We start from the raw sequence: 15,305 nt of genomic DNA, 5'->3' as shown, positions 1-15,305 counted from the left end.
TGGAATTTAAATATAAATATTCTTCACTTCCTATGTGTTGCAGATTTATTTATATCTAAAATAAGTAACTGTATTCATTTTTTAATATTGAATTTATTTTAAATATAATTTTCTAAAATGAAAACAGCAATAAGTGCAAAAGAAAAAGGTCAGATATTTTATCAGTGCTTTGTTTTTCATTTTATATCTATCATTATCTAATATAATAAATTGCAAACAAAAATGAACAGATCCTGAATGAGTTTTCAAAAGGAAGTCTCATATTAAAAGATTTTTTTTATTTTTTTATTTGTATTTAGAATCATCACTTTTTCCTTGTATCACCAGTTACACGATAAGCAGTCCGAAATAAACTTATATTTTTATAAACTTGTCTTTAATGGTATTTCGATATTTATAAAATACTTTCTCGTACAAAACGAAAGTAATATCTTATTTAAAACAGTATGGATATTCAGAACATTTTACTCCATTTCCTGATACGTAACACATGTTCTGCATATATTTTGCATATTTTAAAACGTCATAACTGTACACATAACAGCAGACCAGTAATAAAAACTTCAATAAAATTACTATTTATTTACACGTTGCTGATCTACTTTTTAAAATTCTATCAGAAATTTCCAAATTTGTTAATCAGGTCTATGTATTAAGAAACAGAAACAAAAAGAGCAAACTTTTATGGTCTTAATAGTTATCCTAATTGACGATGAATAAACATTTGATTAAACGGTGTCGTAAAGTTTGAAAAGAACCTGGTTGAAATAGAATTGATGGATTTGGATAACCTTCGATTTAGGAGATAATTGTACCTGCTATGGGTCATATGGAACACCATTCAAAGCTGTGAAAGGTGTCATTAATGCTATGAGACTACCTGTTACAATCCTATGACATTTCAAAAGGTAAAATCCTGCTATATAATCGTAATATGACAACTCACTCATTTCAATTATAAGGGAAATTCATCTCCCACTATTAATTCTCGGATTATTCATGGCGGACCACGAAGAGAGCCCCGATTTTAATTTAATTTCGTATTTTATATTATTTTCATTTTCTAAATCTAACAAATTATTTTTGCTATCATTCAGCATTAAAATAAATTAAATTATACCACTATCGAATGATATGTTTATTTAAAAAAAAACAAAAAAAAAAACAAAAAAAGATACTCCATCTAATCTGTCCTACCAGAAGCGTACAGCCATACTTCATTGTTAATTCCCCTGGCAATGTAAAACGTCCTGTTTCATCAAAATTTATTACTTTAACGCTGTTAGCCGGACACCCACCGAAAGTAATCAGAAACGTTGCCACGTATCGATACTGTTCTATATTCCGTTCCTGTTCCTTTTTCTTGCGCTGGTTGAGTTCGTTTAGAAAGAATGCTCCCGATCGAAAACGCAATTCCACCGATTTTATTCAGTTCACGGACGCGTGCACCGGCCATTTACCTAGGGAAAGCAATCTGGTGGACATCGCTAAGGCTAATCCTCGGCAATAAATTATGGTTTTACATTGACCCGAGCCTTTAGGCTCGTTAGCGGGTTGCGTCCAAGTGACGATTAGCATTTTGCCTTACGGCTCGTTGCCGTTACAATACCGGCCTTTCACGTCGCTAAATTATTCTCTCGTCTCCGAGACAACGTTCGACACGTCGAAAAGTAAACGACCGGTGATTTAACCGAATACCTGGAACAAGGTACAGGTGTTCGAATGTATAATTTCGCGCGAACTTTGACACCCGAACAACCGTAAAAGATCCTCTATTACACTTTTATTACACCGGCTAGACGATAATGTACCATTGTCGTTGGCTACTTTATTGAATCTCTACGCAATTTATTTTTTAAATAGATCAATTCTTCTGAAGATTCTGCTTACGAAATATTTAAAGAATCAGCAATTCCTAAGATACTTGAAATTTTTGCAAGAAATATTTCACGAACTGTCGACTTTTTCAACATTGTTCTCTAATATTATTTCACGTAGTATATTCCGAAGAATAGATCTACGTAACGGAAAAAATATGCAGTTCCATTGAGAAAGAAACAAAGGAGTAAAACAATAAGTTCTGTTTGAAATATTTTTTGAAAAGCGAATAGTTCAGAAGATAACGTCACGAATAAATTAAAATCGAACACCCTGTATTTACGGTATCTCCGCTGGACGACACTATACGGATGACTCTATAAATCGATTATCCATGGAATTTACGATCTCGACACCTGATGACTTCTTCAGTCATCTGAACAGATTACCTAACGTTTGCGGATGAAGAGAAAATCCACTATCATTCTATAATTTATGAGTGTTAGAAACTGGATAAGGATAAGAATACGAAAAAAGTTATCTAGTGAACAGCCGTACATTCTAATCATTAGATATCGACCAAATTAATTGGTTTTCATTCTAAAGTGGCTAATATTGAAAAATTTATAGTTAGGCTTTCAATTGTTAATTGTAAACATTATAATTTTCAAATTTACAAAATAGCACAAAATAGCAAATTTTTAAATTGTGAATAACTTGTCTAATATTTACAGATTTGAATACTTTCAGAGGAAATTTTTACTATCAATTGACAACAATTTAACCCCTCTTTTTGCTAATTATAATCAGTTTCTGATTCAAGTATTAATAGTAGGTACTTGCTATCAGTCATTACTGATACGGATAATTTTGAAGTTCTCGAAGGATAATCAAGATTACAATATATATTTCCTGATTTTGAAAAAACATGAAATCTTTTGTGTTGGTTAGTGTGCTCAGAAACCAGTGGATTATGTAACTAACTCTGATATAACAAACAATAAAAACGCAGAAATATGTGATTTTTAAATAGATCTAAATTGAATAATAAACATTTGTTATTTTAGAAAATAAAATAGAATTCGTATGCATTTTACATTGTTTTACTATCAGAAAAATTATTTGTTCCAGTGATGAAGAACTTCAATTCAAAATTAATTCCAAAAGAATTCTAATATATCTTAATTACATTTCTACGTAACAAAATTATAATTCCATTGATACGTGTGACTTTCATTTCGTCGTTAAATGTTACATTTATCACGTTATCGGTACCCCAAATCAGCTGTTGGTTAAATGTAATATCGAAATGAAAAGATAGAAATCAACGTCACAATCTACGTTAGTTGAACATTTTGCAATAAAATGCATAAAGAATACAATATTGTTAAATCGCAGAACAAGTTATTACGCATTTAAGTTAAATGTTTTTTTTTTTATTAATACTGCCTGATGATGTCGTATCTTAGTTCAACGTATGAGTAATTAATCAGTATATTCTCTGAATTAAAAGGAAAAAGATTAAAAGTATAAGAAAGAAGCTGCAGACTGAATCACCAAAATTATAAAAAAAATAATAGCGTGAGCAAGATTGTTTGTAATCCGCGAACAAGAATCAAAACAAATGAAATCTATTAACCAGTGCATTATTTCATCTCTATAATTAAATTATCAACTTTCAAAGCATAGCAATTGCCCGAAACTTATCTGAACTATAAAGGTCATCTCTATTTTTATATGCAGCATGTTGAATACGCTGAACGATACTGTTCTGTTAACGTTCCTTGATAGTATTCCATTTAAAATCTGATTTAATGGCAATTGTTTCAATCTTTAACATTTAAACATTTTTATTATATATATAGAATAAAAGAAAAACGTATTATTTTCAAATTTTCATTATTTTAAAATACTACAGGATAACTGCTACGAATACCTTTTTATAAAAATTATTACTTTTTAAGTTTATCGCTCTCATTTTGAATGGTATTTAAATTTGGTAGAAAAAAGGAGTGGAACGATTTTTACTCTCAAGTGGAGACCTATCCTTACATCCTTTTGCTACGATTGCTTTTTTCGAATTTTGTAATGAAAAATATTTGAAGAAAATTTCTATTGCATGCTTACTATATTGAAAATTATAAAAGCGCTTTGTATCGAGTAACTAAGGAAAGGATGAAATTATTCGAGGAATTCCATAAAATAGGAATAAATTAGAATAAAATCAGGATAAGATACTCACCGGGTTTGCAGAGCCGGCTCCAATGGTAAGGGTTGCAGCATATGTATACAGGGTCTTTAGCGGAATGACAGACAGGAAGTCTCTTGAGCTCCGACGAGTGAGCGAGATCCGGCCACCGCCAGATCTGGCAGCAGAGCAGGTGAGGATCGATTGGCGCGTTGTCGTAGGAGCCTCGAACAGGTATCCTGCATCGTTCCGGTCTGATCGGTAACGTGCACGAGTCCTCCGATCCAGAGTTCTGATCATCATCGTTCTCCAACGACGAAGAACGATGAAGTCTACGATGATGTCGATGATGATAATGATGATGGTGATGATAATGATGGTGATGGTAATGATAACGATGGGGCCGATAACATTGTTGCTCGGGATCGTAGCTGTCCTCGGGTTGCTGGTGAGGCACGAGGATGCACGATCCGAGATCGGCACCGGAACTCTCCACGGCGGTGAGTAACATCTCTAGCTGATTCTCCTTGAGCGATTTGAGGAGCTCCTTGCACCTCAACAAACGAACGGGATCCTCGTCATCGTCCTGGCTTTGATCACCGCCGCAACAACCTTGTTGTAGTCTACTCGAGGAGATACGACTACCACCTCCACCTCCACCTCCACCTCCTCCTCCTCCTCCTCCTCCTCCACCTCCTCCTACAGCGCCTCCTCCTGACGACGCTCCACGCGCTCCTCTGGTTGTTTGGCCCGTCGTTGCCGTCACGTTGCTCGTGTCGTTGTCGGTGCCGGTCGTGTTGTTTGCGCGATGAATACGTGACGAATCCTCTTGAGCTTCACACTCGGTTTCATGCTCTCCACGGACCTTGGCCTTTAGGAGACGTCTAGTGAGCGCCGTCCGTTTGCTCCAGAACATGAACATGAAACAGGATTTGCGGTTCGCGCATTTGGGGGCCAGTACTTTTCAACGTAGCCGCGCGGAAAATAAGAAATATCTGGAATCAGTGTCGGGACGCGACACCGTGTCACCACCGCACGTTCCACGGCCCCGCTTTCCTCCCTCCTCCCCCACCACCGCCGCCCCCACACGATTTGCTCCTCTTCCTCCACCGCTTATAACTTCCACGGCTAACGTGCTTCTTTTCTCCTGTTGCTTCTCTTTCGCCAACGTGACGACCACGATGGTAAAATAAAATTGAAAAAAAGAAAAAGAAAACGGAACACGAGAAGTATATACACACACCGGTCGGTTATACACCGACGGGAAAAACAACAAACACGGCTCCAGCGACGACACACATACGAGCGAAGGAATCACAGACGAATGACGGTCCCCAGCGACTTCTGACGGGGCCAGCACACGCGAGTATATTTATTTATGCTCTCCGCGTATCTCGTGCACTTTGGATCACGGTCCCGAAATAGTGTGACAGTCCCCCGTGGCAAGGAACGCTCGCTTCACGAGTACAGTCGTGGACACGCTCGAAGGCGTTAAACGCGCCTCTCCGCTGCTTTGCCGTTTTTTCGTCAGCGCTGCGCTCGCCTCTTCCCTTTCTTCCGCGGCACCGAGAGAATATTTTCAACTGTCGATACGTACGGTTAAGTGACCGAGAACGGAATAAGGGGTTACCTTTATCCTCGTGGTGTTCGAGTCGATAACTTTTTCGAACGAGGTTAGGCCGAATACCGTCTGTTGACCTTGAACTCTCATTTACCTATGTGCCACTGTGTATACACAAACTGGCCGGCTGATTGGTGACGCGAGCAGTACGCGCGCGCGCGTCTGTTCACGCTATTTGCACGTACGATACCAAACGGCAATCTGTTGCCACGATCTCGATCAGCTGGAACACCCTTTTGTTTCGAATTCGTTTACCAACCGATACGTCACGTCTAGCGATCCAATGAGACGGCTCCGTGAGACTGGAAAAAATGGCGCGTTCCACGAATGAGATTGATGTCCAATATGCTGCCGTTCGCGAACGAAATGTATTCGATGAATTATTGTTCGATGGTGGGAAAACGTAGCACATAATATAACAGAGAAAAGGCACGAGGGTTCTATGTCTTGATGTATCGACGGTTCGCGGACGTCAGCTTCGGTTGTCCGTGGACGTACACGGTGCAACGGTCGCCGGCGGGGTTACGGACGCGCACTATTAGTATCACGATACACTTCTTATCCGTTGGATGTAGCAGCACGAATCGGTTGCGCGTGCACACACGACACCGGTTCTTGACTTTCCTTCGACGTTGTATATCGACAGCGATGTGGTGCCTTAACCTCCCGACCCGGCACACAACCACAATCACATCGTACTCGCACGCGTTGAAAATATATGTACGTATATCGACGCGGTTCGTCTTACGAAAAATATTGTTTTATATCTGCACGAATTTGTTTCTTTTTTTTTTACTTAGGGAACGTTTCTGCCGACGATAGAGCAGGATGCTTGATCAATGTCCCTCGAATGTCGGGCCTGCAAGCCCTGCAGGATACGATAGTGCCGTTTTCGTTCTTGATACTCCTTTGCCCGTGCCGTCGCCAATGCCGGCGCACCGGCACCACATAACAACAACGACGACGACGACGACACTTTAACCTCAAATCCGAGATTGTCGCGTCGATCACTCCCCGTCATCCGTATACGCGTATCACCGACTGACATTTTCCGCTTGCATCGTCCGTCTTTCTCTCTCTAACTCTTCACTGTTTTCTCACTGTTCACCGTAACACACTTGTCGCTCGTCACCCATCGCCGTCGCCGGCCTGCGGGCTTGTTCGCGCGAGGCGACCGCGAGGACGCGCACTGTCACATTCTTGAAATCGCTGCCCAAAGAGCTAGCGAGTACGTTTACGGAGGGGGATAATGCGAGAGCAAGACGGATAAACTGGCGGAGAGAGCAAAATACACACCGAGGAAAAGAAGGTAGGGAGGACTAGTGCACTCTCCGATCGGATATATAACTCGCGGAGGGCGAGAGAGGTCGAACGAGAGTAGCAGCGCTTCGGTTGCACTTTTAAAACTTCGACACGTACGGTACGGGACGAATGATAAAAAGAGTTTGTTGCGTGGCGAACGTGAAGAATTCCTTTCAGTCTTCTCGCGACGTGTACCGTACGATCTTCTATCGTTTCAAATTTCTTTCGTACAGTAGCGCTTGTCTTCTTCGCGCACAGATACTGACGTCGTCACGGGACAAACTGTTGCGAAGAACAACCGCGATTACAGCCGTAACACGACTCGACTCGGCTCCGCTCGACGACGCGACTGGTACGCACGAGGTCTCCGTCATGAGCGCACACACCGATTTCCACCGCCTCTTCCTCCACCTCCTCGTCGCCACCGTCGCTCGTCTCGTCCCGTTCGTCTCGTCTCGGCGCGCCGATACACCGACCGCAGCATACTAAACACACAAGGGAGATTGTTAAACATGGCCGTCGCTGCCGCGCCATTATTTCCCGCATTAGCCATGAGAGGCGCCACTTGCGCCGCCGCTCGTATCTATCGGGATCATACTTTTCAAAATTTTATTTCGTTCCCTTCCATTTTCGATTCTTCCGATTAATAATATTATCAATTACAAAAAATTAACCTCATTTACAAACTATATTCTTGCTAAATAGTCGCCTTCCATTTTAAATAGCGAAGGAATTTAAAACAAAAATTTCAACTCATAAACTGAGCTGTACTTTTTTTTCTAGTAACTATACATCTCATTCTTTTAATAGAAGGTATGTTTAAACATTTCCAACCTAATAAGTCTTTGAGAAATTATTGAAATACGAATTAATTAATCATGATTCCTTAAACGATAGAAGGAGAAGCGTTGGAAGGAGAAGGTAGCGATGACAGGGGATGAGGGAATAAAGCTAACAAGGGCGCGGGGCAGGTTCCCGTAGGTAAGAAGGGGGGCGAAGCGCAAGGTGGACTCATCCGAAGACGGGGGCGTCAGCCGGTCGTAGTTACTCGAGCAGACTGACGCCAGCGCCTCTACGTAGCGCCAGCGCCAGTCATCGGCAAGTATTCCACCCCGAGGGTCAACATTCCAAGACGAATTTCAGTCATGATATCTCTCGTAAAAGAAACGTTCATCCGCTGTGTATTATTGCTAAATGACAAAGGAATGTTAACAAAAAGAGACTGCCTACTTGGAAAGAACTTATTTGTCACTTTATATGTAATTTGAATAATTATACTTACATGAATCAATCAACAGGATTAGGTGTTTGCAGGGTCATTGGAATACCTGTAACAAAATTATTTTTTTTTTAGTTTTATGTAATTCATATCATCAAAATTCTATTAATTGCAGTATACTCTAAGTTTTATTATTTTAATTGACTTATAAATTAAACATAAAGTCTATTAATACATTTACTGCTGCATGGACTATCAGTGGCCGGTGTATACAATTTATTATAATTGACTAACTGAAAGCAACAAAGTTACAGAATTAATAAGGCAATAAGTAGAAAGCTTGAATCGAAAACTAAAACGATCATATCTTGAATAATTAAAGCGTGCCTTGCTACATACATCCGTTTTCACTGTGCCAGTCAACGTGTTAATAGGCTTCCGGTCGATAAGATGTTAAGATGACAGTAAAAGATTTCACCACCAGCCTTAATTAACAACAATAAAAGAGTAAATTGTGTGATTCCATTCGACTTAATGGCAAGTAAATTACTTGAACCTACATTTTAATTAATAGGCACCTACTATATATACAGACATAAATCAGTATTACGAATCTAATATACAGGGTGTCACTTCTTAAATTAAGTTTTCCACTTGCTACCTTGTATTAATAATATAATTTCAGTTTCATATAAGAATTTTTTTAAGATCCCTTAAAAATTTAAAAATTTTGAATAATATGACTTTAAGGAAAAATAACCCTTAAACTTTTCCATGAAAAACAACGAATAAAAAAATATTTTCAAATTATCCATGGAAAGATAGAGAAATCAGAATCGGTGCCATCCGTTGAAAGCTAACGGAGCTTCATTAATTTATATCACCGGGACCATATTGAAAATGACTTCAGAGGATAAATCAGCGTCTTGACGCATTAAAGTTCGCTCTTTTTTTGCCGTCCGCCGTGTTCGTTTTCTTCAGCTTATGTCTAGACGCGTTATTTCACCGTTGGAACCCGCTCCGAAATGATATAGAATTTAGGAAGTTATTTAGTTATGTATGTCTGGCGTCCTGAGCTGGCTAGTAATCAGGCGCCTGGCCTCCGCAAACTGTCCCTCGCTCTTTCTCTCTCTTCGTATCCCTCCTCGCTCCGGCTCCCTTCTTTACCACTCGTGCTCTGATTTTGTCTCGTTTCATCGTTCGTTCGTTCAGTAAAGCCTGGTAAATTCTCCAGGGCCGTCCACGTTCTCGGTGCCTCGGTCCAATTAAGCGTTAATCAAGGTGCCCTTCCACGTCGCGCACGAATCTACGTATTTCTAGACGGTTATCCGTGGGATAAAAAAGCGTTTTATCCATTCGAAGAACGATGACATTGAGAAATTCTATTTTCGCGACTACTCGTAATGATTCTTCCTTTGCTCTATCATTTACGTATTAAGTAGTATCTGCCTGCTTATTACAGATGCATTATCAATGCATTTGCCGAGTACACAATGAAAACTGAAATCGACAAGATAATCTCGGTGTATTTACTCGCAAATTCATCGTTATACCGGATCAGACGGTTAGCCCATATTATGCGTCCCAAGAAAAATAAAAAGGATAGACGGAGGCTAAATAGCGATCTTTCGTGTGTTTAACGTGCTTTCATGATATTATTAACATTCCTAAACAAACAAGAATGTAGCGGCACGGATCTGAAGAGGAGCATCCCTACGGCTGGCCAGATTATACGTCGGAGTTAAGGTAGAAAATTATAAGCTATGGCGGTTAGCCGTTTGGTAACGGGCTGGATTAGGGTAGGACCCAAGGAACAAATCGCGTCTTTTGCTCGCTTCTATTTCCAAACACGAAAATTATTCACGTACCGTGTAAGTAGTATAGCGCAAAGCACGGCGCCATTCTTGACATATCGCGCCGATGCGATGGTACCGGCAAGTCGTCTGAACGGATCGTAGAAACACACGGAAACGATCTCGAGAACGGACAAGCAGACAGTCCAGCATAAACACTGGCGCCTTGTGGAACAATGCAGGAAGGAACGTCGGTACCGAGAAAGCAAAATGCATCGGGTAACTCTATCTCGAAGATCAAGATGTCTGTCTGATTCTCACTGACGCACTTGTTGAGTACTTTGAACCACGACAAGAATGTTAATTGATGTTTTGAAATATGCTGTTAATCAGATTTCCTTTCAACGATAAAGAAAATTAGAGCCTGGTGTTTTTTATATTAATGAAAATTGTATAGAACAATGATGGAAATAGATGATACATTATATTCTAAATAAACCTGGGTGGCGACAAGATACACCCCCTTAATCCTAGAAAAATGAAGGGGTGTTCGTTGAACCCAGTTAGACAGTATTGAAAATATATCATTTTTCTCACATAAGAAATTTCCAAAAAATTATTTATTTTCACTTATGCCTTCGAGATTAACACTTTTAGGTACTGATTTCTTAATATAAAAAATATTTTTGCAATTTACTCTATACATAAATAATTTTTTAAGTTATAAATGATCTTTTTTCATTGCAGCTCGTACAAATTGACTTTTCAATTTACCATGCCTTGATCCTGCTCGAAGAATCTAATTAAAATAAAGCAAAACTATTAATTGACCCTAAGTCTTCATCATACGATAATTAATCATTGTGATATTTTTCGCTGGACGATCAATAATGGATCAATCTTTCGAAGGCAAATAAATGATGATCGCATCGTAGAATATAGAAGAAATATATCTCGTTGGATTGGTTCAAGCATGTACAAAGTAAGAACACGATACTTTTCTTCTTTTGGACGAGGCTGCAACCCCCGGCGGCGCCGCTGTCAACGCTCCAAATTCCAACCACGACGACCAGAGCGATCGCCGTCGTTCTTCGAAGCGGCTACTCACGATTCCGCTATAATTCATCTTCCGCGAAGCGCGGAGACGTTTCGGGCTATTCTTGGTCCGGTGGAAGGCTGTCTTTCGGGCTGGACCCCCGATGAACCGGGACGACGCTTTGAGACCTCGTGTCAAAATGACCAATCGTCAAAATTTCTGTCTCTTTGCTATCAAGTAATACGAACTTGTTCATCGGCTCGCTTACTCGTGTCTGACGGCTGTTCAACATCCTCTTTTATGAGTTTGACCCAGAATTTCTTCCTAATTGAATGCTCAAAGGTCGGAAGGATGAAAGCAATTATAAAGGACAATAGTTGAATATGAAAAATTTTGGAGGTGAAGTACTCTGAAGAATTAGAATTCAAATTGAATTCAATTAACTAATGATCAATCGACATAAAATTAACAAACTATTTTATTAACATGTAATGATATTAATTATTAAGAATATTGGTCCCTATAATCTTTTAAGTGAATTGATTTTCAAATGCGGTGGAAATAAAAATTTCACGGTAGGAAATGAGACATTATATCATTCTTTTTTTGTTACCATTGTTCTTCGTTTTTCGGAATAGTTTAAAGGAATTTTTCAGCAAAATTTTCCGAATTAGACGAACAATTAACGCGACAACTTTCCTCTTCCTGAATAAGATCAAGCCACCTGTCGCTTAACCACGTTTCCATGCGTTTATGGAAATTCGAAAGCATTAACGGCTTCCGTTCGCGAATGGAAAAACCTGGTTGCCCCTTTAGTAGACACGTATCATGCTCACCGAACCGTATTTAATCGTCTACATCAGTGGCGCCTAACCCCACTTAATTCGTCGTCGTAAAACAAGGTGGGACATTCATTTTTCCGGTTGCTATTGCTTTTAGAATTCCTTTTCTCCTTCTGTCACAATATTGAGTACATGCTCAATTTATAAGTTTAGTGTAATGTACAGTAGGGGACAAAAATAAGAATAACTACACTTGGTAGTTTATAATAATTGAACATTTGGGAAATGGTAACATTTCATCGAGTACATTGTAAAATGTATTAAATTTTTAACAAAATCTGGCGATATTTTATTTTATAAAAAATGTCCTTTTATCAAGTTTCCATCATAATACGTGTATTTATGGGGTGTATGGGGGCTGCGAAGCAGAGGGAAGAAAATGTAACGATATAGGGGCATATTATTCCATTAAGAGTAGAAGAACTAGTAATTATTAATCTAGTAATGGAATTTTTGCTTTCCCAATAATCAGTCCCTCAATTTTTCCACCCTTCAACAATCAATTTTACCCCACCCTATGCGTGCAATACTTGGAAACATCAGTGTAAAATAAATTCGCACCTGAAACTCGAATCCCATCCCAAAGTCGAAATCTCGCGCGAGTAATAAAACCATTTATTTCCCGTCTATTTCGGTGATCGCTCGACCGAGCACAGTTCACGTCATTCTTCCTGGCCTATTATTTCGACTGGCGTCGCGTTTCTTCCCCCGATGGGGAATCACGAATCCGACTTCGTCGACCTTATATCCGCCACTTTTTGTGCAAGCCGGACGCAAGATCACGTCAGCCGGAAGATTCTACTTTGGGACGGACGCGAAAGTTGTTCGCTTGCTTGCGGTGTCGAGCACCTGCAGTCGCACGACACGGCACGGTACGGCGGGGACGAGCACGTTGCGACGGCACTGTGTAAAAGCAGCGACGAGGACGACGTGTCCCGATGGGTGGGAGAGGTATGATGGGACAGGTGCGGCTCGTAACTTCCTGGATAATATCGGCCGGTCCGGACGCGCGACCGGCGCTAACGCTGACGCTTACGTTAGCGGTGGCGCCACTCGGATCCACGCTGTAGGCGCCTGTCCGTCCCGTTCCTCTCCCCTTCCCCTCTGGCTCCTGCACCCTCCTCGTGACTTCATCCTATCTCTTTCTTACTCACAACGCTCTCTGTCTCGCATGTTCGCCCATCATTTCTCTTTGGCCATAACGCGTACCACTGCCCTCCACTAGCGACGGGTGGGAACCGTACTCGAAGAAAACAAATTTAATTTATTTTTTATTACTAGCCTGGAGTAGTTATTTTGCGTTCAGATACAATCCAGTATTCTCTTATTACCTACTGTCTTAGTACCCTTGAGAAAAGGTCTAGGCAATTTCGGTTTTCTAATAAATTTTGTTTTTTATTTAGTAAACATCAGTCTATTCAATATTAAATATTGATATATAGTTGGGGATAAGTTTCCGAATGGCCCTACCAAAATTAAGAACCGATTAAAATTGGTTTCAGAGCTGGATGTCTTACCGTTTTTGAGATATCGTGGTAAGAAATTTTTGTACAATTTGGGACTACGTATGCGCTATTCGATACTGAGCATGCGCTATTTAATACTGCGCATGCGCTATTCAACACTGCGCATGCGCTATTCAACACTGCGCATGCGCTATTCAATACTGCGCATGCGCTATTCAATACTGCGCATGCGCTATTCGATACTGAACATCTGCTATTCGATACTGCGCATATACAGAACCTAACCTTACCAGGATATCTCGAAAACGGTAAGACATCCAGCTCTGAAACCAACTTTAATCGGTTTCTTGTAGTCAATTTAAGTTATATACCGAACTTGAGTTCTCAATTTTGGTGGGGCCTAATTTTTTTATGTAATAATCCTTTTTAAAATTACTCGAAACCAATATCAAGAAAAAAAAATACCAAGTTTACTAAAATAAAGACTTTGGAGTGCCAGAATGTTTCCCAACAAAATTCCTATCATTTAAACTTAGAATTGTTTGAACGGTACACATACATGATTACTCCCATCGCTATATTCCACTCTTACGCGTTCCCGTCGTTTCTCAGACAAGTGTATGATGTTGCTAGCAAAACCTGCACCATCTTTATTCATGCATACTGGGTAGTTGACGGGAGGCGAGATGCCGTGGAGAGCACGTATGACCAAGGTGTATGAATACGAAATCGTGCACATCGACACGGAGAATTTAATATTTGAAAGGCCCTGTCGGCTGCATTTGAAGTTTCGATGCCGTTGGAATTATTTAAAGCGACGATTTTAGCAATCTTTTGCACACTGTCACTCTTTTTATATAATTTGTTATAAATTCGTGACCTTCGTGCATACTTCGTTACAAATCCTATTGCAGAAGAATTATATAATTAATAATTGAATCAAGTGGCATTCACTTTGATAAAAAATTGTTATGCGCTGAATTTTTACAAATAATTCTAATAAAATCAGCACGTTTCTTCTTTTACTAACGATATGGTATATAAAATATCGTTAGTATATATCTTTGTTAAAAATTTATCAAAATTATTGCATTCACTGATATGATCACACTACAGTTATGTTGCGGCGCAAAACTCTTTGATGTCTTTGAAAAAGCCGACAATGAGTGGATTGCATGCATTGAATGCAACGAAGATTTTTGCATACACTCGTATGTACCACATACGTCCAGACTAATATAAATTTATTAAAATATACAAAAATTTTTGTTAAACGGATATAAATTTCTATTGCTATGGACCCAACTCGACACTGAAAGTGATAGAGGTGATAAAGAAAATTTGGAATTTGTTACACAGGGTTAAATATAGAAAGTAGATAATTATATTCTAATAGTGTCGTTTAATATCATTGGTTCGATGGCTACAGAAAATGCATAGCATATTTTCTATTCCATACGACCATCGGATCATACACATTGCATCGCTTTCCTTCAACGTCATTTATCAGAATGCGCCTTGTATACAGAAGATGAACGCAACGCAATGTCAATGTTACTGTCGTGATAATGTTGAAGGTTTCGATGCGTATCTACGTACATTCATGCGGAGATCACGGATATAAATAATGTAAAACGTAAATAATGTCATTTTTATTAGACATGGACGGATACTAATGTTATTTCAATATTATTTCCAAGCATCGTTATTCTTAACCAATCGAAGTTCATCGTTTCGCGATTAAGTATCATTAATTTTATTATCTCACTGGAATTACGATAAATGAAATTCTGTTTTGAAGAGAAAATATGAAAATAAAGAGTAGTCCTTCTTAAAAGTAATTCGATATTTATTTTATATCGCAAAAAACTATATTTTGCTAAGCGATTGAAAGAAAAATTGAAAGACTGGAAATAAGTAATAGTAATATTAGATAATATTTATAATAACATTCATAATGACAGATATATTTAAAAAGATATTTGAATAGAAATTTAATAAAAATGGCATTTGTAAAATA

At 39.1% G+C, this 15,305-nt stretch overlaps 1 protein-coding gene across 1 annotated transcript in view; it reads right to left on the bottom strand.

Annotated features, from left to right (window-relative positions):
• Dad (Daughters against dpp) overlaps positions 1-15,305 on the bottom strand; it is a 70,826-nt gene that overhangs the window by 55,245 nt on the left and 276 nt on the right. The window contains exons 2-3 of the mRNA XM_034331857.2: positions 8,212-8,257; positions 4,061-7,414 (exon numbers count right to left, since the gene is read on the bottom strand). Of these exons, the coding sequence (XP_034187748.2) occupies positions 4,061-4,928 (868 nt within the window). The 5' untranslated portion in view covers positions 4,929-7,414; positions 8,212-8,257. The remainder of the gene's footprint in view (positions 1-4,060; positions 7,415-8,211; positions 8,258-15,305) is intronic.

The sequence above is a fragment of the Osmia lignaria genome, chromosome 6, assembly GCF_051020975.1.
Source record: "Osmia lignaria lignaria isolate PbOS001 chromosome 6, iyOsmLign1, whole genome shotgun sequence".
Lineage (NCBI taxonomy): Eukaryota > Metazoa > Arthropoda > Insecta > Hymenoptera > Megachilidae > Osmia > Osmia lignaria.
Note: the sequence above shows the minus strand (reverse complement) of the source record. Positions and strands in the feature narration are given on the sequence as shown.